The following is a 26,482-nucleotide window of genomic DNA, read 5'->3' as shown; positions in this document are numbered from 1 at the left end:
CCATGGGGGGGAGGGGTAACTCCTGAAAAGGGATTTCTGGAGTTCCGGAATATTCTTTCTTTTTTTTTTTTGGCCGTGCCATGTGGTATGCGGGATCTTAGTTCCCCAACCAGGGGTCGAACCTGTGCCCCCTGCAGTGGAAGCCCAGAGTCTTAACCACTGGACTGCCAGGGAAGTCCAAAAATTATATATATTTTTAATTAAAAAAATTTACACAGGGTCTTGGTGCAAACCAATGCTAATAGCATGCCATCAGGTTAGAGTATAAGAGATTCAGTTATGAGCATTTGGCAGCCAAAAAGTAAGGGGGAAGGAAAGCAATGATATGTGAATAGGCGAGGACCATTTTGGCAAATTCAGAACTGGCCAGACATTCTTGAGCAACCACCATGCCCTGAGTAGTGTCAAGGGAGATGAACAGACCTGCCTTCAACCTTCAAGGGACTCAGTCTAGTTTTGAAAAGACAATACAGACAGGCAGGACCAATCAACAAATACCTGAGGAGAGTGTGTTAAGTGCTAATCTCTATAATCTACATTCAAATGTGAAGTTTGGGGCAGGGGGAGACAGCTCTGTGGACAGGATTAATCAAGGAAAGTAAATAGTTTTTTTGTTTGTTTGTTTTGTTTGTTCAGTGCAAGGGTCAGAAACTCCAGCTCAAAAATTTTAAACCAAAAAGGGAAGTCACTGGCTCACATCACTGCCATGTTTCTGAAGCCAAGGAGTGGATTTCAGGTATGGCTGAGTCCAGGACTTCAGACCATGTTGTCAGGGATTGATTGCTCTCTGTCTGCTCTGCTGTATTCTGGGTGGGCTTCATTCCCAGATAGCTTCTCCCATCATGGGGTAATGATGGCCAACAGCCCCAAATCTACACTCCTACAGCTCAGCACCCCGAGAGTGCTATAGAGTGGAAAGGGGAGTTCTGGAGTGAAGTGACTTCCCAGGGTCTAATGTAATATCTGTAATATCTGTGAGGTGTGGAGGTAGAGTTCACACACACGTCTGTCTGTCTCCAAACTCTGAGTTCTTCTTAGCCACTGAATCATACTACCTCCTATAGAACTGTCCCCAAGCTGCAGAGGAAATGGTTAGCATTTTCTCAATTTTAAGAGTTTTCTCGTTTGAATTTTTTTCAGTCTTTTCTGACTTTTAACTACCACTTGTCTGAGCTAGAATCTAGTACAGTATGCAATCTCCAGTCAGTAAAGATTCAGGAAGCAGTTTCTATGTGCCCTAAACTAAATGCTGGGATTTTATAGATAGGAATCTTGTATGTTTAAGGGTGTGAGACTGAATATCATAATTTCATGGTGTTTCACGTAGAACCCAGTGGCTTTTGAACATCTTACCACTTGAGTACATCTGAAACCCACAGAGGGAAGTTATTTGCCCTGGGCAAAAAGATAAGAGCTAATATAGATCTGGGCTACAGTTCCTTCAGGCTCCATGAAGAAATGTAAATGTTCCCAAGAAAAATAATATATTCACCCAAAATCAGTCATTCACATTTTACCTAGGTCTAGTTATATCTAAGTAACATCTGAGAGGGGGTGATTTTTGCCCTGGGGAAAAATGCTAAGAACTAATCTTTGAGTTATAATGCCTTAAGGCTCCATAAGAAAATGTAAATGCTCCCAAGCAAAGGAATATATGTGCCTGATATCAGTCATTCACACTGCAGTTGGAATTAGCTCAAAGTTCTTCGAGCACATTTTCCCTGAGGTAACCTCAGAGATGGAAAGGAAGAGGGATCTGTGAGAAAAGCACAGGTATAGGGAGACTGCCTCCTGGCAGGACTTGGCTGGCAATTACTGATATGGTAGTGTTCACATCAGAATAAAGCAATAATGATGAGAGGGAGGCATCACCTTATTTAAGGAACGTTACAGGCAAGGCAGTGGGAATGCTGGACTTTGGGGACCCAGGTGGATCAATTTACTTTTGTAGAGGGGGCAGCTCCTAAACACTAACTCTAATACAAGGTGAGCTTGTATTAGAAAACTTGGAAAACTATGGAAAAGGTATGTTTTGCATTTTATTTGTTTTTTTTTTTTTTTTTTTTTGCGGTACGCGGGCCTCTCACTGTGGTGGCCTCTCCCGTTGAGGAGCACAGGCTCCGGACGTGCAGGCTCAGCGGCTGTGGCTCACGGGCCCAGCCTCTCCGCAGCATGTGGGATCTTCCCAGACCAGGGCACCAACCCGTGTCCCCTGCATCGGCAGGTGGACTCTCAACCACTGCACCACCAGGGAAGCCCCTATTTCTTTTTTTTTTAAAGTTAAATTGTATTTCTTTGTTTGGAATATGTACATCGGGCACATGGCTGAGAATTCCAAAATAAATGATTATGCGGGGAAAAGCCCTCCTTCTTCTCTATCCCACCTCCCAGCTCCCAGCCCTGAAGGTTACCACCGTTACCAGATTCTTGTGTCTCATTCCAGAGATATTCTATAAATATATAAGAAACATGTATACACATTCATTTTTCCTTTTGTCACACAGAGACAGTATCTTGTGTTGTGCACCTTAATTTTTACTTAACCAGTGCATTTTCAATGGGAAAGATATTATCTTCAAGGGGGTTGTGAAAACTAGTTCTTAGGGGGTGAAAAAAAATCTTACTCTTTTACTGTATAAAGCACAGATATACATATGGTACAGAAGCATGTATATAGAATACATGTGGATTTACAGTTTCATGGGGGAGCAGTTAGGAAAATGTCTTCAAAGACTCCTTGTGGGAGGGCCAGAATAAAAAAAATGTTGAGAAACACTGAAATAACCATGTATTTTCAATATTGTCCCATATCAGTACATAAAGAGAACCCTCATTCTATTTCACAGCTACATAATATTCCATTGTGTTAACACATCAGACTCTATTAATCAATCCCCTATTGACAGATATTTTGGTTGTTTCTAATGTTTTCCTAAATGCATTATGTACATGGTTGTGCATTATGTATTTAGTATGCTTTTTATTGAGGTAGAATTAATTTACAGTAATGATGCACAGGTCTTAGGTGTGTTCAATTGGCTGAGTTTTGACAATTCTAGGCAATCATGTAACCACCATTAAAAATAAGATATGGAATATTTTCTCCCCCCTAGAAAGTTCCTTCATGCCCCCGTCCACTCAATTGCCCACTCTACTTCAGGCAACCACTTTCTATCACCAAGAATTACTTTTGCCTCTTCTCTGGGTGTCGTATAAATGGGATCCTACAGTATTCTTTTGTGTCTGGCTTCTTTTATCTCAATACATTTGAGATTCATCCGTGTTGTTGAATGTATCAGTAATTTATTCCTTTTTGTGGCTGAGTACTATTGTGTTGTATGGATACACCAGTTTGTTTATCCACTCCCCTATTGTTGGGTATTTGAGTTGTTTACAGTTCAGGACAATTATGAATCAGGCTGCTGTGAACATTCATGTACAAGTCCTTCTGTGAACATATATTTATATTTCTCTTAGGTAAATACCCAGGAATAAAATTGCTAAGTCATCTGGTAAATGCATGTTTAACTTTATAAGAGATTTCCCAATTGTCCAAAGTTTCCCCAAGTGGTTGGACCCTTTTGGTTCCCACAAACAGTGAGTGAGAGTTCCAGTTGCCCCTGATGTTGTCTTTTGTATTGCAGTCAGTCTAGTGGGTATCTTTAAACGTTTTCATATATCAGAAATGGTTCAGTATCAATCAAGTGCAACTTAAAAACAAACCTACACCTACGCAATTATGTTTAAGAAATGCTACAAACTCTGTCCCTTCCAAGGGTGTTACAGAGTGTGGTAAAAGCTCTGACAAGTTCCACAAATCTGTTTATTAACACAGTATTCCTCAATCAACACAGCATCCTCTTGTGTTATGTTTCATACTTTTTAAATAATTAATTAATTTTTGGCTGCATTGGGTCTTCATTGCTGCACGCAGGCTTTCTCTAGTTGTGGCGAGCAGGGACTGCTCTTCATTGCGGTGCGCGGGCTTCTCATTGCGGTGGCTTCTCTTCTTGTGGAGCACAGGCTCTAGGCGTGTGGGCTTTAGTAGGTGTGGTGCAGGCTCAGTAGGTGTGGCGCACGGGCTTAGTTGCTCCACGACATGTGGGATCTTCCTGGACCAGGGCTCGAACCCGTGTCCCCTGCATTGGCAGGCGGATTCTTAACCACTGCGCCACCAGGGAGGTCCCATGTTTCGTGCTTAAACACATTGGTGGAATCTATTGTGGGAATTTTACTTTAGATTCCAACTTAGCATCGCTTTGAAGCATGTGGTCATGTCCAGTAAATTAGGTCATATGATTCCAAGGGCATCAGAAAGTCCTCTTGTCCCTCAAATGCTTATCTTTATCCTACCTTTTCAGACGTCTCTTCATTAGGACATATAAAAGCCTTCCAAAGCCCACGATTATAAAATTACAAAAAAGTACAAATATCCTGGGGAGGTGGACTATGGGGTCTAAATCTATGTGAAGGTGTAAATGAGTAATACCAGATCCATGATTCTGGCAGGTTTTGATAAGAAGAGGAGGAAGTTCTATGTCAAGGGCACCGGGGCTCCTCAGAGTCATAAATGGGAGCGAGGGGGAGGCAGAGACAAGCCCAGAAGTCAAACTTCACCTACTTTCTCCACCTGCTGACACTGCCCTGGAAAGGAGCCTCCACAGCAAAGGCTGAATAAATATTATGACTAGGAAAGCCAAACCAAACCAAACAAACCCCTTAAAAAATCCAACACACACAAATCCAACACAGAGTGGTTAAAAAGGAAATAAGAGATGCAGAGGTCAAGAGTGAGATAATGTCCCCCATCCAGAGGGGGGCAGTTACCGTAACGCAGGGATTCTCCCGCCAGGCACTGCTGACATCCGGGCCAGGCTTTCTCTGTGTGGGGCTGTTCCAGGCATTGTGAGGTGTGGAGCAGCATTCCTGACGCTCACTCATTCCACGCCTGGAGCACCCCCAGTTGTGACAGCCACAGATGTTACCGTCAGATAAGAGAACCACTCTGGCGCAGCACATAATAGGTCGTCCTTAAATTTTTGATGCATGAATAAATAATGGCTGGTCCAGGGAGAAATGTACGCCAGGATGTGAATTTCTTGAGAGCAAGGAGGGTGTCTGAGTTACTGTGTAAACCTAGCACCTACCGTCGTGCCCGGCACACAGAAGGTTCGTCATCCATTCACTAATCTCCAACAGCTTCCTGCTGTATTTAGTATAAACCAAACTCCTTGCCACAGACTGCAAGGCCCTGCACGACCTGCCCCATCCCCTCCCTGCCCTCCCCTCCTCCCTCTCTCACTCTGCTCCATCCACATGGGCCTCCTGGCTGTTCCTCCAACACGCCAGGCCCTATCCTGCCCCAGGACCTTTGCACATGCTGTTCCTTGGCCTGAAACACCCTTCCACTAGATCTCCCAGTGGCTGGCTCTTTCTCATCATTCAGGACTGTACTTAAATGTCACCTTTTTTTTGGCCATGCCACATGGCATGTGAGATCTTAGTTCCCCGACCAGGGATTGAACCCGCATCCCTGCATTGGAAATGTGGAGTCTTAACAGATGGACCACCAGCAAAGTCCCTAAATATCACCTCTAAAAAGAAGCCTTTGCCAGCCCTCTGTTGCCCTTTACATGATGACATTTAGTTTCTTGGTAGCATTTGTCCATTTGTTAGTTTTCTGGTGTGTTTATGCATTTATGGTCTAGCTCATCCACTGCCTTATCCCCAGGGCCTTAAATAGTGCTTGGCACACAGGAGGTGCCCAATGAGTAAGAGTTGACTGAGCACCTCCTGTGTGCCGGGCACTTCCTAGACACTGGGGACCCAGCTGAGAACAAAAGAGCCTCTATCTTAGCCCCGAAGTCACTCACATGAAGAGGCAGGGGAGGAATGAGGGAAGAATACAGGCAAGTAAACAAGAAAATTTCAAATAGTGAGGATTTCAGTGAAACCAGTGATGTGATAAAGAGGTACAAGGTGAGGGCTCCTCTCTGGTGAGGGGTCAGAGATGGCCTCTCAGCTGTCTGGGCTGAGATCCACAGATAGAAAACATTCCCAAATATGTGAATGCAGTGATAGATTCGGGGTGGAGGGGATAGGAATTCCAGGCAGAGGGAACAGCTAGTGCAAAGGCCCTGAGGAGGGAATAAGTTTGGCTCAATGAATATTTATTGAGAATAAATGAATGATAGAAGATTCTAGAAGGAATCGATTGTTCTGGTTTGGCCGTGGAAAGCTTGCTTGCGGGCAGGGGGTTGGGGGTTGCCAGCTCCAATGAGGGAAGGGGGCTCCTGGCAGAGGGAAGGGCTCTAGCGGAGGCCTGGGCAGTTCTTCTTGGTTCTGTTCTGAGAGTGGACAGGACCCAGCCAGGGGCCCTGGGCTTTCCTGGAGCCGACATCCAGGGATTATGACGAGAAACAGTCCCTGAAAGTAGGGGAGAGGTCATGTCAGAGCCGCGGCTCCCCAGACTTTGGCCTTTGCCCACTGCCGGCTGGAAAAGCACGAAACATCTGAGATAACTCCCTCCCCTCCCCCTAGCCTGCCCCTGTGTCACTGGCCCTTAACCCTGTCTGTCTTGCCTGTTCCCCAATCAGCACCTGGGGGTGGGCTAGGAGCGCCCCAGGACTATTTCAGCATCTTTTAGGGGTGGTGACAGAGCCACAGAGAAGAGCCGGCTGAGCCTGGGAGCCCTGGTGGTGGGGTGAGCCCCCAGCTCGCAGCAGACGCAGAAGTGGCTGGAGAAAGAGCTGGCCAGGCTCATGAATGGGGAATTAGCAGTTGGAAAGGTGAGCCCTGCACTGGTCTCCAGGTGAGGGAAGGTTTATGCCAGGAACCTTCCCCAAGCTCCCAGGGTTGGCAGGAATCTCACATCCCATTTTACAGATGAGAAGACTGAGGCCCAGAGGGAGAATGCAACGACCAAAATTGTGTCTCCATTCTGGGGCTGCTCCTGGTCTTTCTTCCTGGTCCCCCCGCCTTCCAGAAGGGGGGAATTTGGGCAGCATGGGAGTGCAGGAGAGGGCTAGTTCCATCGGCTGATCATCCCCACGGGGGCATCTGTCTACCACTTTTTAAAGAAATTGGCTGTCAGGCCCCGGGAGTCTCTGGGTTGGCCCCAAAACACAGATTTGGAGACAGAAGTCCAGCAAGCAGGAGCAGCAGGCCCGACCTTGGGGCTGGAGCCGGGATAGAACTGGAGCAGGATGGACCTCAGGGTGGTGTGCAGATGGGTGGTGGGGAGGAGAAGGGCTGCGTGACCCTCACAAATGTCCCCTCCTTGCCCCAGATGGCTTCCTCCACCAGTCTCACGTGCCCTACCGACAGCCTGGAACTCTTGGATCTCCTGTTTGACCGGCAGGACGGCATCCTGAGACACATAGAGCTGGGCGAGGACTGGGGCCACGTTGAGGACCAGGTGATAACCCGCTGCATTTACCCCAGGGCCAGAGCCAGGACCCCACTCAGCTCTGTGCGTTTATTGCTCATGTGTGAGATTTTAGCAAAGCACGTTATTGTATGGAACCTCTCAGCGACCTAAGGGGCAGATGCCATCACCTCCTTCTTATAGGTGGGGAAAAGCGAGGCCCAGAGAGGGGTGGTGACTTGTCCTGGGTCACACACACAGCAGTTTGGAGTTGGGTCCAGACTTAAACTTGGGGCCTGAGCCTCGACACGGTTGGATGTTGTTCCCGTGCTACATGACTGTGTTCAGGCTCCAACAACACTGGGGGCAAGGAGCGTTAGCTCTTTCCATCTTACAGAAAGGACACGTGAGGCCCAGAGAGGGTCAGTGGCTTGCCCAGAGACACACAGCTATCCAAACCGAAACATAGGCCTCCTAATTCCCACCGTCCCTCTCCGTCCCAACAGGTCCTGCCAGGCCCGAACTCTGATGATTTCCTCAACTCCATCCTGGGTTCTGGCGAATCAGTGCCCAGCTCCCCGACCTGGTCTCCTGCGGCCAGTGACAGTGGCATCTCAGAAGATCTGCCCTCCGACCCCCAGGACACCCCTCCACACAGTGGGGTGGCTGCCACCCCAGTCAGCTGCCATAGCACAGAGTCTGGCAAGGGGCCCTGCCCCTCCTACCATACTGGCCCTGCCTGCCCCACCAGGAACCTTGGGCCAGTGGCCCAAGGGCTTGAGGCTTCCGTTGCCATAGACCTGGGTGAGTCCTGTGTCTTTGCTAACTACCCTCACCTTCTCCCAGGCACTGTACACGCAAACCCATTTTCGGTACGCAGGCCTCTCACTGTTGTGGCCTCTCCCGTTGCGGAGCACAGGCTCCGGACGCGCAGGCTCAGCGGCCATGGGTCATGGGCCCAGCAGCTCCGCGGCATGTGGGATCTTCCCGGACCGGGGCACGAACCCGTGTCCCCTGCATCGGCAGGTGGACTCTCAACCACTGCGTCACCAGGGAAGCCCATGCAAACCCACCTTTTGAGATGGGTATTGGGATGCTGTCTGTCACGGGCCCGTTTTTCAGGTGGTTAAGAAATGAGTCAGAGCCGCAAAGGTGGGATGCGCCTCTGGCAGGCTGGTTCCTGCCGCAAGCATCATGCTGGCAACCTCATTTTTGTACCTTCCGTGCCTGGATCATAGTAGACGCTCAATGAAAGTGTGTGAGGTCACGGGATCCCAGGCCTTGGGGTGTTCCCCCTGGACCTGGAGAAAGGCCTGATGCAGAAGCCACCGCCAACAGGGTATCCTTTGTCTCTTGAGCATTGCGATGGTATGGGAACGCTTATTAGTCCCTTTGGAGACTTTACAAAACTAAGGCTCAGAGAGGTTTAGTCCCTTGCCCAAGGTCACACAGCTCCACCCAGTCGAGATTAGAGCAAAGGGCTATTTGACTCTGAAGTCTGTGCTCTCCAGAGCAGCTCACCTACAGTTTGCCAGGTACCTGGTGGGAGGGAACCACAGGTGAATCAGACCTGGTCCTTCCCCCAAGGGAGAGGTAAGGCCAGGCCAACTGCAGATCCAGCTTATAATGCTGGGCAATAACAGCTACTCCCTCCCGGGTTGACAGTGGGTCCCTGACAATGTCCTGATGAATCTGGGTTCCCATCTTATGGTGGAGGGGAGACTGAGGCACCAGGTCTTGGGGCCCCAAGCTGTGCTACAAATCCCTAGCACATTGGGGTCAATGCTGGGAGCTTTGCTGGAGGAGGGAAGTAGAAGCTGGGAGCTCAGGGGCCCCCCGCCTGACTCCCTCCCTGTCTCTGTCCCCATCTGCCCTGTCAGAAATGTGGAGCCCAGGCCTCTACGCCGGGGAGCAGGCTGAGCTGGCCAACTCACCCCCACACTGCAACCTCACAGTGAAAGACCTCCTCCTCTCTGGCAGTGGCGGGGACTTGGTGAGCAGTCCCCACCCGACCCCTGGAGCATCAGAGGTGGGAGGGCACTGGAGTTCATGGGGCCCCAATACCCCCATTTTGGAGACTGGAAGACAGTCACAGACAGGGGCTGATAGTAGTCCAAGGTAAGTCCAAGTCACTTACTCTGACTTACACCCAGAGTAAGTCAGTGGGTCCCAGTCCTGAGTTCTCTGTCTCCTGGGCTGGGATACTTTCTACTATAGTAGTAGTAGTATTAAAAAAAAAAAAGGGCTAAAACTTACCAAGCATCTACTATAGGCCAGGCACTCTTCTAAATGCTCTTAATGTATCATCTTTTAATTCACAGCAACCCTGAAAACTGGGGCTCTTATCTTAATTCTACGTTTGAGGAAACGGGCACAGAGAGGTCCAGTAATTTGACCTAAGTCACACAGCTGCTGCAGGCTTAATCCCTGGGCTGGCCCATTGGGCCTACTGTACCCATTGCACGCTGACTGAGGGCTGTCTATCTTGCCCTGGGGTTTGACTACAGGTAAACCAGACCTGAGAACCCAATCAGTACCTCCATTTCTCAGATGAGAAAGCCAATGCCCAGAGAGGTTAAGCCACAAACCCAAAGTCACACAGCAAGAAAGTGGCCGAGTCAGAATTTGAACTCTAATTTGCCTGATGCCCAAAGTTGTCCTGACAACCTCTAAGAAAGAGCAGAACACCCCTCTTGACTTGAGAGATGCATGGTGAGCACCAGCTGTGTGCTCAGCCTCTGGGGACCTCATGGTCAAAAGGGGACAACTGACTGCTCATGGAAGTGTACCCATAAGGGAGAGAGGCTGGAGGGGCATTGCAGGTCCAGGAAGGCTTCCTGGAGGAGGCAGAACTTCAGCAGCTCTTGAAAGATAGGAAAGGTGAATGACTGCTCTGGAAATACTAACTGGCTTTTGTAAATGTGTCAATTTAATACTGTTGTTCTGTGTGTGAACAACACTGGGAAGTGGAAGACCTTATCCCCATTTGGCAGATGAACATACTGAGGCTTGGATCCTGGAGAGAAAATGGTTGGGCTGATCCATGGCCTGGAATTCTAGGGAGTGGAATTTGATCCAGTGAATGTCAGGCTGCCCCAATCTCCACCTTTATTCCTGAGCCTCCCATTCCATGGTGTGACATTCCTAAGGCTTGGCTCTCTGATGACCCGATTCTTTCATTTTCAATGTTTCTATTTCATAATTTAAATTTAATTTAAAAAATTTTGAATAGGCAAATGCATTCACATAGTCCAAGTTCCAAAGGTACAAACAAGTAGACAGGGAGAAACACCCCTCACCCCCATTTCCTGGAGGCTCACTTAACCTGTGCCTTGTGTGTTGGCTTTTCCCTTTGCTGTTGCAGAATGCACTGCAAGGAATGTTCAGAGCCCAGAGAAGTGCCTGGCATGTAGTAGGTGCTAAATACATAGCTGTCTAATGACTACTTGTGAAACAAATGAAAAACTTGTATCTAAAGAGCAATTCCTGGAAGTGGAATTGCTGGGTCAGAGGGCTGTGTGCTGGTTCTTTGGAGCCCTAGTGCCAGTGGGGACTTTACAGCAGATGGATCGATTGTTTCTCAGACCTGATGCCTCTTTCATTTCCCAGAGGCGGTCACTCTCCCTGCCCTCAAAGCAATTCTGCTGGTTTCCCCACAGCAACATAACCTGGCAGTCCCCAACCTGTTGCGCCTTGGGACCGGGCACAGCCAGGAGCTGGTGCTGACAGAGGACGAGAAGAAGCTGTTGGCCAAAGAAGGCATCACCCTGCCCACCCAGCTTCCCCTCACCAAGGTGAGTCAGTGGGACCCCTGGCTCTGGAGCTCGCCCCCTTTCCTGCAGCTACTTGCCCATGAGTCTCACCTTTGGGTCTCCCACACTAGAATGTTAGGACGTGTCTGTCACCAGAGCCAGAAAAATCATCCTCAAAGCCACCGCAGTGGGGGCTTTCTAGCTGGCCGCAGTCTCCACCCAGCCTGTTCACTCAATATCAGTATCTGAGTTTGCTTTTCCAATTGGAAGACCTCTCTTAGTCTTGATAACTGGCCTCGGGAAAGGCGCTGTTCCCACAGATGGTCAGAAGATGGCGGGATTGCACCAGTGCACAAAATCCAGTTGCCAGTACGGGACTGGGTTTGGGAGCTGGGAAGACCTTCAGGACCCAGGACCCCCCTAGAGATTCTGCAAGAATTTCGGGGCAGAAAATCTGGTCTTCAAGTCATCATGGGTCTGCCCTCAAGTCCCTGAGTCTGGGATGGCTCCCTTGGGAGGATAATGGGGTGAAGTTGTGGGGTCTGGACAAGAGAGCGGACCCTCCAGCCTGCCTCAGTCTGCTCCCCATGTCACTCTGCAGTATGAGGAGCGAGTGCTGAAGAAAATCCGCCGGAAAATTCGGAACAAACAGTCAGCCCAAGAAAGCCGGAAAAAGAAGAAGGAATATATTGATGGCCTGGAAACTCGGTAAGGCTGGGGTCCCGGGACACCACACTTAAGGGGGAAACTGAGGCCTGAGAGAGGGATGCAATGGAGCTAAGGTCACAGTTTTCAGGATCTGACAAAATTAGAGTTGTTTCCTTCTCTGGGAGAGACGATTTTTCACGTGAATTGTGAGGATGGAAAAATGCCTAGTAAGGTGGTACAGGGCTCAGGTTCGAAGCCCCTTAATCCCCTAGAAGATGTTATGCCAAGAAGGGAGAAGGTATCATCCATCTTGTCCTGGCTCTTTGCCTGAAGATGGGACATTTACTTCCCTTGCTGAGCATCACTGATCCTCAGAGCTGTCAATGGCTTCCTTCGGTGGGGGAGAAGAAAGGCAGAATTTCCTCAACTTAAGAACTGTGCACCTGGGACTTCCCTGTTGGCGCACTGGTTAAGAATCCACCTGCCAATGCAGGAGACACAGGTTCAAGCCCTGGACCGGGAAGATCCCATATGCCACGGAGCAGCTAAGCCTGTGCACCACAACTACTGAGCCTGCGCTCTAGAGCTCGTGAGCCACAACTATGGAGCCCATGGGCCACAACTACTGAAGCCCACGCGCCTAGAGCCTGTGCTCTGCAACAAAAGAAGCCACTACAATGAGAAACCTGTGCACCACAACGAAGAGTAGCCCCCACCTGACACAACTCGAGAAAACCCATGCGCAGCAACAAAGACACAATGCAACCAAAAATAAATAAATCAATTAATTAATTAAAAAAAAAAAGAACTGTGCACCCCAGGACTTCCCTGGTAGTCCAGTGGCTAAGACAACACGTTCCCAATGCAGGGGGCCCAGGTTCGATCCCTGGTCAAGGAAATAGATCCCACATGCCACAACTAAGATCCATGTGCCGCAACTAAGACCTGGCACAGCCAAATAAGTAAATAAATAAATATTAAAAAAGAAAAAGAACTGTGCACCCCAATCTCATCCAATCGCCTCTCTCAACTCATTTAGGCTACTGAGGGACAGGCTCCTCTTTATTCTTTAATAGAAATATAAAAACTTAGCTTGCTCACTTTTTAAACCAAAAGTGATTTAATTAAGTGTTACAGATTTGGGTTTTCTATTTCTTTTCTAGTCAATTCTGAGATGTCATATTCTTCTGGGAAGTTGTCCATTTCAAATTTACTGACATAAAATTGTTCATAGTTCTCTCCTATTATTTTTTTAAGTTCTGAATAATTTATAGTTGTGCCCTTTTTAATTACTCATGTTGTGTATTTGTGCCTTTTCTTGTTTTTTATCTTGGTCAATCTTGCCAGAAGTTTGTCTGTTTTATTATTCTTTTCAAAGAATGAATTTCTGGCTTTTCCTCCCACACAGTTGTCTTTTTGTATTCTAGTTCCTTTATTTCTACTCTTAGCTTTATTGTGTCTTTAGTTGTGTTTTGTTTTGCTTTTGGTGGGGAAGATCTATTCTGTTGTTCTTTTGCTAACTGTTAAATGTGTATGTTCAGCTGGTTGAGCTGTAATAAGGTTATACATTTTGGGGGACTTCCCTGGCAGTCCAGTGGTTAAGACTCCATGCTTCCACTGCAGCAGGGCACAGGTTTGATCCCTAGTCAGAGAACTAAGATCCCGCATGCTGAGGGGCCAAAAAAAAAAGAAAAAGAAAAAAGGTTATACATTTTCCTCTCAGCACTGCTTTATCTGCATCTCACACATTTTGGTTTGTACCATTGTCATTACCATTTGGTCCCTAGGTCTTTCTTAATTTACACAGTGGATTCTTCTTTATCCCATGAGTTATTTAGAAGGAGGGCCTTTTAGTGGGAGAATTTATTCTCTTCCCTGGTTGTGATATGAGGACTAGCATATCCTCATACCATGATTTGAGTGTTTTGGTTTTTTTAAAGATTTTTTGATGTGGACCATTTTTAAAGTTTTTATTGAATTTACTACAATATTGCTTCTGTTTTATGTTTTGGTTGGGTTTTTTTTTGCTTCAAGGCTTGTGGGATCCTAGCTCCCAACCAGGGGTTGAACCTACATCCCCTGCACTGGAAGGTGAAGTCTTAACCACTGGACTGCCAGGGAAGTCCCATGATTTGAGTGTTTTAATTCTACATCTGAGTGGTCTGGGCCAAGACAGCATTAACAGATGGATGCAGATGGGAAAGGTGGGGTTGCCGGACTGGACCCCAAAACCCTAGATGGAATGATCACATTGTCTTGTTCCTCAAATGTACTCTGCTAAGCCCCTAATCAACTTTACTTCATATCAGTGCCCAACTGCTCTATGAACTAGGTAACTGTATCTCCACTTTACAGATGAGGGGACTGAGGCCAGACAGCAGAGTGCCTCAAGGTCACAGGGAGGGTGAAGATTTTAACTTGGGTCTCCTTGGACTCAGTTGCCATGCTACTGCATCTTCTCAAAGCATCACTGCCTGAGTTTGGTGGTCCATTTCCAATCCTGGGGGCTCAGGCCGGAAGAAAGCCCCTACATCAATGCAAAGATGGTACCTAGGAGCCAGGCAGAACTGGGTTCAAATTCTGGCCTTGTTACAGACTTGCCAGGGTGACTTTGGATGAATGACTTCCCCTCTCTGGGCTTCGGTTCCCTGCCTGTACAGTGGGGCCTCACAAAGAGATGTTAGTTTGACCTGTTGGTGACAGGTATATTCTGAATTTCACTGTGATGTTGCCCCTTCAGGATGTCAGCCTGCACTGCCCAGAACCAGGAACTTCAGAGGAAGGTCTTGCATCTTGAGAAGCAGAACCTGTGAGTATTGGTCAAACTGGGGCAGAGAACAGGAGGAGCTGACCCCAGAGTCCCTTGCAGGAGAGGTGGACATGGGGGGACAGGCTGTGTGACGGCAGGGCAGAGCAGGGAGTAAGGGCTCCACTTAGAAAGGAGGAAGCCTGCAGAGAAAAGGGGTTTTGGACTTGGGCCCTTGAAGGATGTATAAGAGTTCACTAAAAGGAAGCTGCTGCCGGTAGAGGAAATGGCATATGAATGGCTAAAGGCTAGGAGTATGGTATGCTGGATAACTGCAGGTGATTCCATCTGTGGGTGCATTTACTTAGTCAATTTTTTGGGGGGTGTCATGGATGATTCCATTACAGGTGTTTGTGAAATAGCTTGTGTTAACACTTTAGTTGTGATGGGAGGAGGTGGTATTTCCTCCCCCCCGTCGTGGTCAACCTCCCGATTGACATTTTGAACTGTTGGATGTCTGCTCTGGTGGCAGAGAGGACTTTGTTGCATTCATTCAGCTTTGGGAAAGAAATGTATGCCTCTGTCAAGTTGTTGGGTGTTTTTTAAACCTTAAATCTTTTATCCCCCTGCATATACACATTCATCTTGTCACAAGGTCGGTGTTGCCTCCATAATTGAGTTAATACAGGCTAAATTTCCATCTTCTGTGATGTCCTGTTTGAAGTTTAAACAGCTTGATCTATTTTTTAAAAACCTATCAGCATATTCTTCATGTTGTGTGGACAGTGCTTGGTGCCTTATTCTTTCATAGAATCGTCTGTTTGAAAATAGTGAGGGATTGATTTTTTTTTCCTAATAAATTAATTTATTTATTTGTTTATTTTTGGCTGCGTTGGGTCTTCGTTGCTGCACGTGAGCTTTCTCTAATTGCGGTGAGCAGAGGCAACTCTTCGTTGCGGTGTGCAGGCTTCTCATTGCAGTGCTTCTCTTGCTGTGGAGCATGGGCTCTAGGTGCACGGGCTTCAGTAGTTGTGGCACGTGGGCTCAGTAGTTGTGGCTTGTGGGCTCTAGAGCGCAGGCTCAGTAGTTGTGGTGCACGGGCTTAGTTGCTCTATGGCATGTGGGATCTTCCCAGATCAGGGCTTGAACTCGTGTCCCCTGCATTGGCAGCGGATTCTTAACCACTGAGCCACCAGGGAATTGATTGATTCTTACGGTGGTATTTAGAAGGGAATTTTAGTTCTTTTCTTTCTGTGCTATAATGTAGCTATGTTTAAACTTTCCAACCAGGTCATATATTTTCTACTAACCTGTTTTTAACCTGAGGAAAATTCTTGAGCCATTGTTTCCAAGTAGCTTCCACTGAGTATTTGCTACATTGGCATACTTCTAGATCAAACTGTATGGCCCTACTTACTCAATTTTTATTTAGCATCTACTCTGTGCCAGGCATAGTTCTGGACACTGGGGCCCAAACAGTGAACAAAACAGACCCAGCCCCTCCACTTAAAGACTCACAGTCTACTGAGAAACAGACTCAAGACAAACAAAAATATATGAAAGATCATTCAAATAGTGATAGCCACTGGGAAGAAAAATAAACTAGGGGGAAGGGGCTAGGGAGTGAGGGGGGTGCCATTTTAGGCAGGGAGGTCAGATAAAGTGACATTTGAGATGAGACCCAACAGCTAAGAAAGAAGCAACTACAAAAAGACCTGTGGGGGGTGGGGCAGGGGAACAGTGTCCTTGGTACTGAGAGAACAGCCTGTGCAGAGGCCCTGGGGCAGGAATGCTTGTGCGTAGGAGGAACAGTGAGGGGCTGTGTGTCTGGAGCAGAGTGAGCAAGGGGGAGAGAGGGAGGAGGGGAGGGCAGGGAGGGGACGGGACTGGCTGTGCCAGGCCTTGTGGGTCTCGGGGAGGACTTGGGCTTTTACTTCCGAGGGAGATGGGAACTCTGGGAGGGTTGGGAGAAGTTGCCTCACATTTGAAAAAGTGTGGAGCATGAACTCTAGAGGAGGCAGGAGAAGCCTGGGGGGCCCAGAGGCTGGGGCCGGTGTCCAGGCGAGCAGTAATGGCAACCTGGGTGGAGAAGGTGGGGTGGCAGAGAAGTGGGTGAGATGTTCAGTGATTTATTGAGGGAGCTTCTGGGACTTTTAAGAGCAGTGGGGCCTTGAAGGATGGACGGGATTCAGACTTCAGCCAGGCTGGGGGACCCCAGGAATCACAGGGAGGCAGGTCAAGGCTATGTAGGGATCAAGCAAGTCTTCCCGTTTCCACTAAGGTCCCTCTTGGAGCAGCTGAAGAAACTCCAGGCCATCGTGGTCCAGTCCACCAGCAAGTCGGCTCAGACGGGCACCTGCATAGCGGTGAGTCCTGACCCCCAGCTCCAAGGGGCTTGTCAGCCTTGGCAGAGGGTCCTGTGGGGGAGGTGAGTGTGAGTAGGAGGACAGCCGGCCCCGAGCCCCAGCTCATGCGTGCTCCAGTCTTCTGGGCCTCAGTTTCCCTGCCGAGTGTACTCAGGGGAGGGGGAGGGATGGGGTGACCCTGCCCCCATCTCCACCAGGTCCTGCTCTTCTCCTTCGCCCTCATCATCCTCCCCTCCATCAGCCCTTTCGCCTCCAACAAAGCCGAGAGCCCCGGAGACTTCGTGCCTGTACGAGGTAGGTGGACCAGGGGGTTGCTCCTCCCTCAAAAACCCTCTGGGCTGCCCCATGGGTGCACTCCCCTTGGATCCCCAGCCCCCATACTGGGCCACTGGGAGAGGGGGAGGAGGCCCCCTTGCAACTGCTTCCTGAGGCTGGGGGCTAAAAGAAAGAAGGGACCCAGCCCCCCAGGCCATCCCTCACGACCCCCCAACCCTTGCTCAGTTTTCTCCAGAACTTTGCACAACGATGCTGCATCCCGTGTGGCTCCCAACACCGTGCCAGGCTCCGAAACCCCAGGACATGGGCCCAAGGCTGGCACACTTCAGGAAGGGCCTCCAAGCAGCCCTCAGGGGGAATGGGGATCCCGGGACCCGCCGGCTCCGGACAACTCGACGGAGGATCTGGACAACGGGACCCTGGTCCAGGGCAACTCCATGAAGGAGCTGGACCGGGCCGCCCTCCTAGACTGTGCCCGGCCTGAACAAGCACTTGGCCCAGGGCGCGTGGGGCTGGAGGTAGCAGTGGGGGAGCTGTGAGCACCACGGGTACGTGCCCCCAGGCCCCTCTAGTCGGGTGCTGCAGTGGACAGAGACAGGCACAGGGATCCGAGGTGAGGGAGAGACCCCGGCGATGGTGTCAGGATGGAGACACGCAGACTCACAGCTTCAGACCCAGGTACCCAGGGCCATGCAGAAACTGATGCTCAGACACAGACCATAAGGCCACAAAGCCTGAGAAATACACGTACAGACCCAGGTGCAGAAGGAAACAGGAAGACAGACACCAACTGATCCACAGCCCCAGAGAGATAGGCATACACCAGGCCTCGGTAACTCCCCGCTCAGGGACTCCTGCCTGCCCCCTGGAACACAGGGAGGAGGAAGCGGCCAAGTCTGCTGGGACCCTGGCCCTGGAGCACGGGCTGAGCTCTGAACTTCGGGGCCGCCATGGCTCACAGCTGTTCCCTTTTTCTAAGACTGCTACGGTCCTTAATAAAGTATTTTGAGAGAACACGGCTGGCATGGAGGTGGAGTGGGATGGGGGCTGAATTAGAATCTGGGGCTCCCCAACCCACAGAAGGAGGGACTAGGCCAGCCTAGGATAGAGGAGTGAGGCAGGGGGTCCCTTGACCCCCAGGCTGGAGCGGTGACCAGAGAGGTGCCGATGCGTGTTCAGCACCTTGGAGAGCGGCGGCGGGCGGAGAGCAGGGCGCAGCAGGAGGGCGAGGTAGCTCTGGCCCACACCCCCACACACACCCCCGACTCTTCCAGGGTATTCGCGGAAGGCCTGCGGCAGTTGCCTTCCTGGGGGGCCGGGCTGCCCACCCTGCGTGTTTTATGGATGAGGGCACTGAGGCGTCGGGAATGAGGGGACCTGCCCAAGGTCGCAGCTCTGGAGGACTGACCCCAGCTGCACCTGCGCTCTTCCTTTAACGCATCACCCTGGCCCTGCCCGCTTTGTACAGGTGCCCGGGGGTTGCAATTGAGATAAAAAAACGTGGCCTCTCTCCTCAAGGGGCTCACAGCCTAGTAGCAGAGGGCACATAATAAAGAATCCCGCAAGTGAGAATTACAAACTGAGGACTCAGCAAATATCTGCAGCTGGTAAGGCCCTCCTTCGCCCCCAGGCCTGGATTGCACCCCAGGCACACATCCCAGGGGGTGAGGGGACCACACAGCCCTGCCCCCAGGGACTAGGGCCCAGGGCAAGGTTGTGGATGGCAAACACAGGCTCAGATGCAAGAAATTCTTTTATTGCATTGAAGGCTTTTCTGGAAGCCTGGAGGAAGCCAGGTGGACCCACCCTTCCTCCTCCAGCCCCAAAGGCAGTGTGAGCCTCTATTGTCTGTCCTGCCATGAAGTCTGCCTCCTAAATGATGGCCCTGCCTCCCCTTCCCTCCTGGAGGGACTGTGAAGGCTGTCTGGGGGTAGGCAGGGGTTGGGGAGTGTGAGGGCCCAGGGGTCAGAGGAAACCACAGAGGGCCTGGCCACACCTCCCAGGAACATCCTGAGTCAGAGGCTGGAGCCTGGGGGTGGAGCAGGTACAGGGGGTGGGGGGGTGTCAGCTCCAAGGTCAGAGTCCAGGGGGGCTGCTCCTTCCCAGGCCCCCTCCAGAGGCCCCAAGCTAAAGGGAGGTGCAATGGAGGGCAAGTCTGCCCCAGGGCCTGGAGCCCAGCTCTCAGCGCCCTGAGGTCTTCCCACAAGGACAGAGAGGAGTAACAAAGTGAGACCAGTAAGAAAAAAAAAAAAAGAATCCATGGTTTCTACAAACAGCCCCGCCCTCCCCAGGCCCCCTGGTCAGCTGGGAACCACCTCGGTCTTCACTCTTTTGGGGGGCCTGTGGGGAGCAGGACTGTCCAGCCGCTCCCTTTTGGGGCTGGCGGGCCCGGAGCCGTCATGCTGGGCGCCGGGCTCAGCTGCGGGCTCCTGCTTGGGGCTGGCGGGCGCTGGGCTGTGGAGCTGGGCAGGGGCCTCCTCCTTGGGCTCCAGCTTGGGGGTGGGTGGGCGGGGCAGGGGTGGCAGCGCCCTCTCCAGCACGCGGGGGCCGTCCCAGGCCGGGATCTCCAGGCCCAGATGCTTCATGAGACGGGTCATGACTTCATCTACATAGCCGTGGATACGCAGGTCTGCGTGACGGTCCTGTGGGGGGCGGGGACCAGTCAGGCGGAGGGAGAAGGCTTGGGGGGGCCTGGGGGGTCAGGGGTCAGGGGTGGGCTCCAGCACGTACGTGCTTGGTGGGCTGAAGGTTGACGATGACCAGCCGGCCTCCGTGGCGTTTGGTGGCGAGGGGCAGGTTCCCGCTGGGCCGGATTTGCAGGGAGGTGCCCAGCGTGATGGACAGGTCCGCGTTCCTGGGGCCAGGAGGCGGGATTAGCCTGAGCCCCTCGGCAAGGGTCTCTGTAGCCCTCCTCCTGCCTCACGAGGCTGGGGGCGGGACGTCTCCAACACACACACCACCCCACCCTTGCTCAAATGCCATGGCTTCACTGCTCTGCTGACACGCCGGGGCCAGCCCTGGGAGGCCAGCTCACACAGCGCCCATCTCTGCCTGGGGGCCGGCTTGCCCCAGCTTCCAAGCTGCCCTGAATCCTGCCCGCCGCTTCCCTTCTGCCGGAGCCACCCCACCCGGTCGGCAGAAGTGGAGCTGCTGATGTCCCCACTTGGACCCCTGGGTTCCAGACCTGGCTCAGTCACTTCCTGGCTGGGCAGTGTGGACGGAGGTGTCAGCTTGCTCCAGCCTCGGTTTCCTCGTCTGTAAAATGGGCCCCGAGCAGCACCCACCCTGGGCTGTGGTAAGGATGGTGTGTGAGGCCTCTGGCCGGGGCCGGGGGTATGAGGGCTCAGTACACAGGAGCTGCCGTTGTTACGGGGGAAGCGAAGCCCAGAGAGGGTGTGAGCCACCTCTTTCCTGATGTCCCCGGGGTTGCAGCTGTCTGTGTTTCTGCCCCTCCCCTACCCACCCCACCCTGGGCTCGGTGGGGGTCAGACCTGCTGGCCTCATCGGCCAGAGTGAGGTCCCGGTCAGGCAGGGAGTCTTCCCAGTCCAGGATAGTGTCTCTCAGCTCCCCCCTGTACGGAGAGCGGGGAAGTCAGCAGGGACACTGGCCGCCTCCCCTGGGGTCCCGGGCGTGGGGAGGGCCGCTTACCTGCAGGCCCGCAGCCCCCTTGACTTGGCCACGGTGCAGAGCCGGCCAGTGGCCTTCAGGCCCATGCTGCCCACGACGGTGTCCCGGACGTACTGCCTGTGTCGGGAGAGGAAGGGGTCAGCTTCCTGCCCACTCCCAGGTGCCTACCCTGCGGCCCCACCTGGGTGGCTCTTGCTTTTTGCAGGCAGCTGTTCTCCCAGGAAAGCGGGGGCCACATGACCAGAATCTAAGCATGAGGGGACATCCGGCAAACCCAGCACGGCGGGGGCAGAGGGGGCCTCCCACAAAACAGCTGGCCTGGCTGCTTCAAAAGGTCCACAGCTCGGAAAACAGAGAAAGGTCGGGAAGTGCTCCAGGTAAAGGAGACTGAAGAGATGGGACAGTGGCATGCAGAGTGCCGCCCTGGGTTGGACCCAGCACCAGGGGAAAAACAGCAACAATGGGAGGGAGCGCTGGGAACACAGATTGGGGAGAATAGTCGTGTCTGTGGTTTTTACATTTCCTGACTTTAGAAACTGCACCGCGGCTGTGGAAGAGAATACCGTGGCTTGTGGGAGATAAATGTCTAAAGGGTTTAAGGGGCAAAGGATAAGGAAATCTGCCACTTGAACAGTAGAGCAAATCCAAACACAGAGAGAAGAGGAGAAACAAATTGTGGCGAGATGGTAATATTGATGAATCTAAGTCAGGGTCAGCAAACCATAGCCCTGAGGATCAAATCCGGCCCTCTGCTTCCCATTTTTGTAAATAAAGTTTTATTGGCACACGGCCATGCCCATTCCTTTAAGTGCTGTCTATAGCAGCTTTCAAGCTACAGAGCTCATAGTCACGACAGAGACAGTCTGGCCCACAAAGCTGAAGATATTTACCATATGGCCCTGTACAGGAAAAAGTTGGGGATCCCCGGTCTAGGTCAAGTATGAGTTCATTGTATGGTTGTTGTGAGTTTTCCACCAGATTGAAGTTTTTCAAAATAAATTTAGAGAGAAAAAAAATTTGTTTTTAAAGTTGGGGCCCCATCTGTGCTCTGGTCTTAAGAGATTCCACCCGCAGGGGAGCCACACGCACCCGCCACGCCTGAGTTACTCACACCCATAAGGCTGCTTGCCCAGCAGAGGGAGGCACGCCCAGAGCCCTCCTGTTCCAGGAAGGCTCAGCCTTTCCAGAGCCGGAAGAATGCCCCGTCACACCCTGTTATGGGCTGAGCAAGTATTTTGGAATAAGACCTTATTTGGAAGTAGGGTTGTTGCAGATGTACTGGCTGGGTTCAGATGAGGTCACATTTGTGTAGGGTGGCCCCTAACCCAAGTGACTGATGTCCTTATAAGAAGAGGGGACACAGGGACTTCCCTGGTGGTCCAGTGGGTAAGACTCTGCGCTCCCGATGCAGGGGGCCCGGGTTCGATCCCTGGTCGGGGAACTAAATCCCGCATGCTGCAACTAAGAGCTTGCATGTGGCAACTAAAAAGATCCCGCGTGCCACAACGAAGATCCTGCGCGCCACAACTAAAGCCATAAGTGAATATTAAAAAAAAAAAAAAAAAAAAAGAGGAGGGGACACAGACACACAGGGACACGGAAACGTTGATAAAAGATTCAGAGGTCGGAGTGATAAGTCTACAGCCAAGGATGGTCGGAAACCACGAGGAGCCGGAAGAGGCAGGAAGGATCCTCCCCGACAGGGTTCAGGCAGAGCACGGCCCTGCCAACACCTTGATTGTGGACTTCGAGCTTTCAGACCCATAAGACTATCAGTTTCCGTTGTTTTAAGTTACTCAGGTTGTGGCAGTTCGTAACAGCAGCTGCAGGAAATGAATACACCTCCCGGGAGGAAGATACGCCCCCAAGTCCCACCCTGGGAGGGTCACACCCTCGTCTCTGGAAACATCAGGTTCAACTCACAAGGCCCTTCTGCAGAGCCCGACCTGGGTCATCCACACCTTGGGCCCCCGTCCCTACCCTCCGTGGCACTCACATCTTACACTTGACACATTCTTCTACAAACATGTTTCCGTGAAGCTCTGCCAGCTTGTCCCTGTGGGAGGAGAAGGAAGAGGCTTAGTGGAGGGGATCCAGAGGCCTCAGGGCTGGAATCCACCCCCCAGGACCAGAAAGAGGGGATCTCGATTCTCTAGACGTGCCCGCCTAGCAGACACTGACACTGGCAGCTGAGCACCAAGCACCTCTCCTGGCTGAATCGCCACAGTGGCCTTGAGAGGGAGGGGCTGCCATCAACACCCATTTTCCAGATGAGGAAACTGAGGCTCGGAGAGAGGGGCAGCCTGCCCAAGGCTGAGCGGGGCTGGACGCGGGGTGCACCTGGGGAAGCCAGAGCGCACGTGCAGCCCGTCCACGTTCTGGCTGACCAGGAAGCGCAGGAGGCCCACGCGCTCCAGCTGCACCAGTGCCATGTGAGTCTTCGTGGGCCGCGCGTTCTCGAAGGTGGTGTCGAACTTGGGGGCCAGGCCCTGCTCCTCCATCGTCCAGACGCCATGGGGGCCCCTGAGGTGGCAGGCGGGAGAGACAGAGAGAGCTTAGGGATCAGGAAGACGGGACGGAAAAGGAGACAGAGAAACGGAGGCAGAGAAAGAGTCAGAGACAGACGAAGTGACACAAAGGAGGGGGTGGGGGAGGAAGGAGGGAGAACGTGGTACACAAGGGCAGAAATTAACTATTCAATCCCACCAACACTTACTGCTGCTGCACCGAGCCTGGCCCTGCGCTGGGTGATGCTGGGGCCCTAGGGGACCCAGGCCCTACCCTCAAGGAGTCCTCCATCTTGTGGGGAGAGACATAGGTGGACACAAACTCTCCAGCTCTGTGGGGCTGGGGCAGAGGGAGGAACCTGAGGCTGGGCTGGCCCAGCAGAAGCGGGAAGGGCTCTTTGTGGAACTGTGGGAAGGCTTCCTGGAGGAGGCTGAGCTGTCTCTTGAACAGACAGGAAAGGGCCGGGCAGCTCAGACAGAAGAGGTAAGCAAAGGCCAGGGGGCTGGCAACAGCCTGTGAGTGGTCTGGGGACTGCAGGGGCTGCAGGGGCTGAGGTTGGAGAGCTGATCCAGGGCTAGGTTGGGGACAGCTTTGATTTCCAGCCTGAAGTGCTGAGAACTCTCCTGTGTGGCAATGGGGAGCCATGGCAGGTTATGGAAGGGGGGTGAGATTCACACCTTAAAATTCTAACATTCCTCCAAGAACGAGGAATCTGCTCTTCCGCTGTAAGAGTCTGCTCCGTGGGCCTGAGAGGCCTTAGAAAGAGAGCACAATTGTGATAGGCCTGCCCTACGGGGTAGGCTTGCAAACTCAGCACCTACAGGGGCCACTTGGAGGCCACCAGTTAGAGACCCCTGCTTTTCATCAATGAAACTCTTGTCTAACACAGGCTGCCTAACGTTAGACATTATCTGGCCTCACACCCTCACTTGAAGGTGAGGAAACTGAGGTCCAGGTGGTTAAGCCACTTGTCCCACCAGAGGTCTGACAGAAAAATATTTGTAAGTGAGTATGGAGTTAACTGTCCTTGATATCAATTCTCCCCTTTTTCTCTGGTAATAATAGAACCCCACTACTTAGCCTTGCAGTGAGCCTAGACGAAAGACTACATTTCCCAGCATCACTTGCAACTAGGTGTAGTCAGGTGACCAAGTTCTGGCCGGTGGAATGGAATGTTGGGTGTGATATAAAGGGACATTCTCCAAAGGAAGGGTCTTTCCCATCCCCAACACCCCAGGGAACTGACAGATCACCCCAGACTCAGCGGGAGGGAAGGCGGCAGGAGGGGTTCCGGTGGCCAGACATCTGTGAGCTCACAGGGAAACCCTGCCTTGACTTCCCTCCATGCGCACGGACCTGAAGTCGGGGATGCCTGAGGCTGTGCTGATGCCCGCGCCCGTGTGGAACACCACGTTGGAGGACTGCCAGACCAGCTGTGCCAGCTCCCATACCTTCCGCTCCAACTCCTCAGGGGGGTCAAAGACCTGTTGGGTGGGAGAGAGTGGAAGGGAGCGAAACAGGAGGGAAGGAGGCAGGGCACAACCTTTAAAAGAATGACACAGGGCTTCCCTGGTGGTGCAGTGGTTAAGAATCCGCCTGCCAATGCAGGGGACATGGGTTCGAGCCCTGGCCCGGCAAGATCCCACATGCCGCGGAGCAACTAAGCCCGCGTGCCACAACTGCTGAGCCTGCGCTCTAGAGCCGGTGAGCCACAACTACTGAACCCGTGTGCCACAGCTACTGAAGCCCGCACGCCTAGAGCCCGTGCTCCGCAACAGGGGAAGCCACCGCAATGAGAAGACCTCGCACCACAACGAAGAGTGGCTCCCGCTCGCCGCAACTAGAGAAAGCCCGCGCGCAGCAACGAAGACCCAACGCAGCCAAAAATAAATAAATAAATAAAATAAATCTATTTTAAAAAAAAAAAGAATGACACAGCCGTAGGACATAACAAAAACTGGTCAAAGCTCCAAGATGGCGGAAGATTCGACTTCCAGTATACCTGGAGCCTCATTATATACCCATTGTAATACCTCAGCATATACTAAATGTATTAACACCCACAGGTGCCAGGACAGTTCAAAGGCTAACCATAAATGGCCAAAAAGTGGGCGGTGGCCCAATTCCTGGAAATCCCCACCCCTTCCCCGAAATAGTCGGAGTAATTCTCCCACTCACTAGCCTATGAAATTACCCAGCCCATACAAACTAACCACGCCATATTTCGAGGCCTCTCACCTTCCGATGTGGCCCCAGGGCGGAGAAAGTGTCTGGTGCACGGTAGGTGCTTAATAAATGTTTGTGGAATAAAATGGAAACCAGGCAGGAGAGGAGTGGGGCGTCACACCACCTGGGAGCTCACTAATGCCTGACTCGGAAGGGACGCACTAGCCTTTGTGGGGTGGGGGCAATCTTCTCCCCCGTTTACAGAAGAGGAGAGGAGACCTAAAAGGAAGTTACCCCGCCAAGGTCTCAGTGTATGGTGGGGACTTCTTCTCAGCGTGGCTGGAGGGGTCTTTCTGACTTACATCCTCCAGGTTCCTCCCCAGCTCAAAACCCTTCCTCATCACCCTCAGGATGGTGTCAGCTCCCCAGCTTGGCACTTGAGGCCCATCTTGGCCTGGTTTTGGTAACCTCTCTGGTCTAATCTGTTCTCCAAGTTTGTTTATTCCCACCCCCGCGCCTTTGCCCCGGTAGTGCCTTCCGCCTGGAACTACAGCCCCTGGTGCCCCATCAGAACTTCAGGACTTCCCGACCTGGGTCCTAGCCTCAGTCCCAGCCTGACCGATCCGGAGCTGGGCGTGGTCGCGTCCCCAGGCGCGCTGGGGCGTCACTTCCCGCCCCCTCCTCACTGGGAAGTCCCTCCCATTGTCTAGCTTCAGTGTCTCCTGATACTCCCAGAATGCCCGCTGCCAGCCGGCCCCGCCCAGCCCACGGCCCTGACGACGGCCGTCGGGACACCCGGCCGCGCTCACCTCGGGGAGACCGCACTTGCCCTTGTCCGCGTACGGCGACAGCCCCGCCGCATAATTCACCGACATCCTCCAGGCCCCAATGGGAACAATAAAGTTTCCCTTGTTGCGGCCGCTTCCGCCGGAAACGGGGTGGGACGAGGAAGAAGGAGGAGCCGCCTTCTCATCCTCTATACCCGGCCTCTTCTCCCCAAGGCGCATGCGGCTCGCGCAAACGCCT

General features: G+C 52.0%; 2 protein-coding genes across 6 annotated transcripts in view; one reads left to right on the top strand and one right to left on the bottom strand.

Annotated features, from left to right (window-relative positions):
• Positions 1-17,825, top strand: part of CREB3L3 (cAMP responsive element binding protein 3 like 3) — a 39,492-nt gene extending 21,667 nt beyond the window's left edge. Inside the window, exons 3-12 of one of the 2 annotated variants that reach the window (XM_060297369.1) lie at positions 6,647-6,788; positions 7,289-7,417; positions 7,873-8,170; positions 9,247-9,359; positions 11,026-11,160; positions 11,720-11,826; positions 14,507-14,575; positions 16,794-16,878; positions 17,076-17,172; positions 17,380-17,825. In XM_060297369.1, coding sequence (XP_060153352.1) covers positions 6,762-6,788; positions 7,289-7,417; positions 7,873-8,170; positions 9,247-9,359; positions 11,026-11,160; positions 11,720-11,826; positions 14,507-14,575; positions 16,794-16,878; positions 17,076-17,172; positions 17,380-17,693 — 1,374 coding nt within the window. In that variant the 5' untranslated portion in view covers positions 6,647-6,761 and the 3' untranslated portion in view covers positions 17,694-17,825. Of the gene's footprint in view, positions 1-6,646; positions 6,789-7,228; positions 7,418-7,872; positions 8,171-9,246; positions 9,360-11,025; positions 11,161-11,719; positions 11,827-14,506; positions 14,576-16,793; positions 16,879-17,075; positions 17,173-17,379 lie in introns of those variants that run through there. The other variant, XM_030879285.2, reaches the window with a different exon arrangement.
• Positions 17,826-19,324: 1,499 nt separating this feature from the next.
• On the bottom strand, positions 19,325-26,378 carry SIRT6 (sirtuin 6). 4 transcript variants are annotated; one of them, XM_030879291.3, is made up of 8 exons: positions 26,266-26,378; positions 24,647-24,774; positions 23,123-23,305; positions 22,779-22,838; positions 20,804-20,899; positions 20,646-20,726; positions 19,885-20,008; positions 19,325-19,796 (listed from the first exon to the last, which is right to left on the bottom strand). In XM_030879291.3, exons 1-8 carry the CDS (start codon positions 26,329-26,331, stop codon positions 19,455-19,457), a joined length of 1,080 nt encoding a protein of 359 aa, XP_030735151.2. In that variant the 5' UTR covers positions 26,332-26,378; the 3' UTR covers positions 19,325-19,454. The 4 variants fall into 4 exon arrangements, with proteins under 4 accessions (XP_030735151.2, XP_060153342.1, XP_060153343.1 ...); XM_060297359.2 differs by lacking the exon at positions 26,266-26,378 and adding an exon at positions 26,047-26,220; XM_060297360.2 differs by lacking the exon at positions 26,266-26,378 and adding an exon at positions 25,529-25,542.
• Positions 26,379-26,482: the final 104 nt, after the last annotated feature.

The sequence above is a fragment of the Globicephala melas genome, chromosome 3, assembly GCF_963455315.2.
Source record: "Globicephala melas chromosome 3, mGloMel1.2, whole genome shotgun sequence".
Classification (NCBI taxonomy): Eukaryota; Metazoa; Chordata; class Mammalia; order Artiodactyla; family Delphinidae; genus Globicephala; species Globicephala melas.
This window is presented reverse-complemented; position numbering and strand designations above follow the sequence as displayed.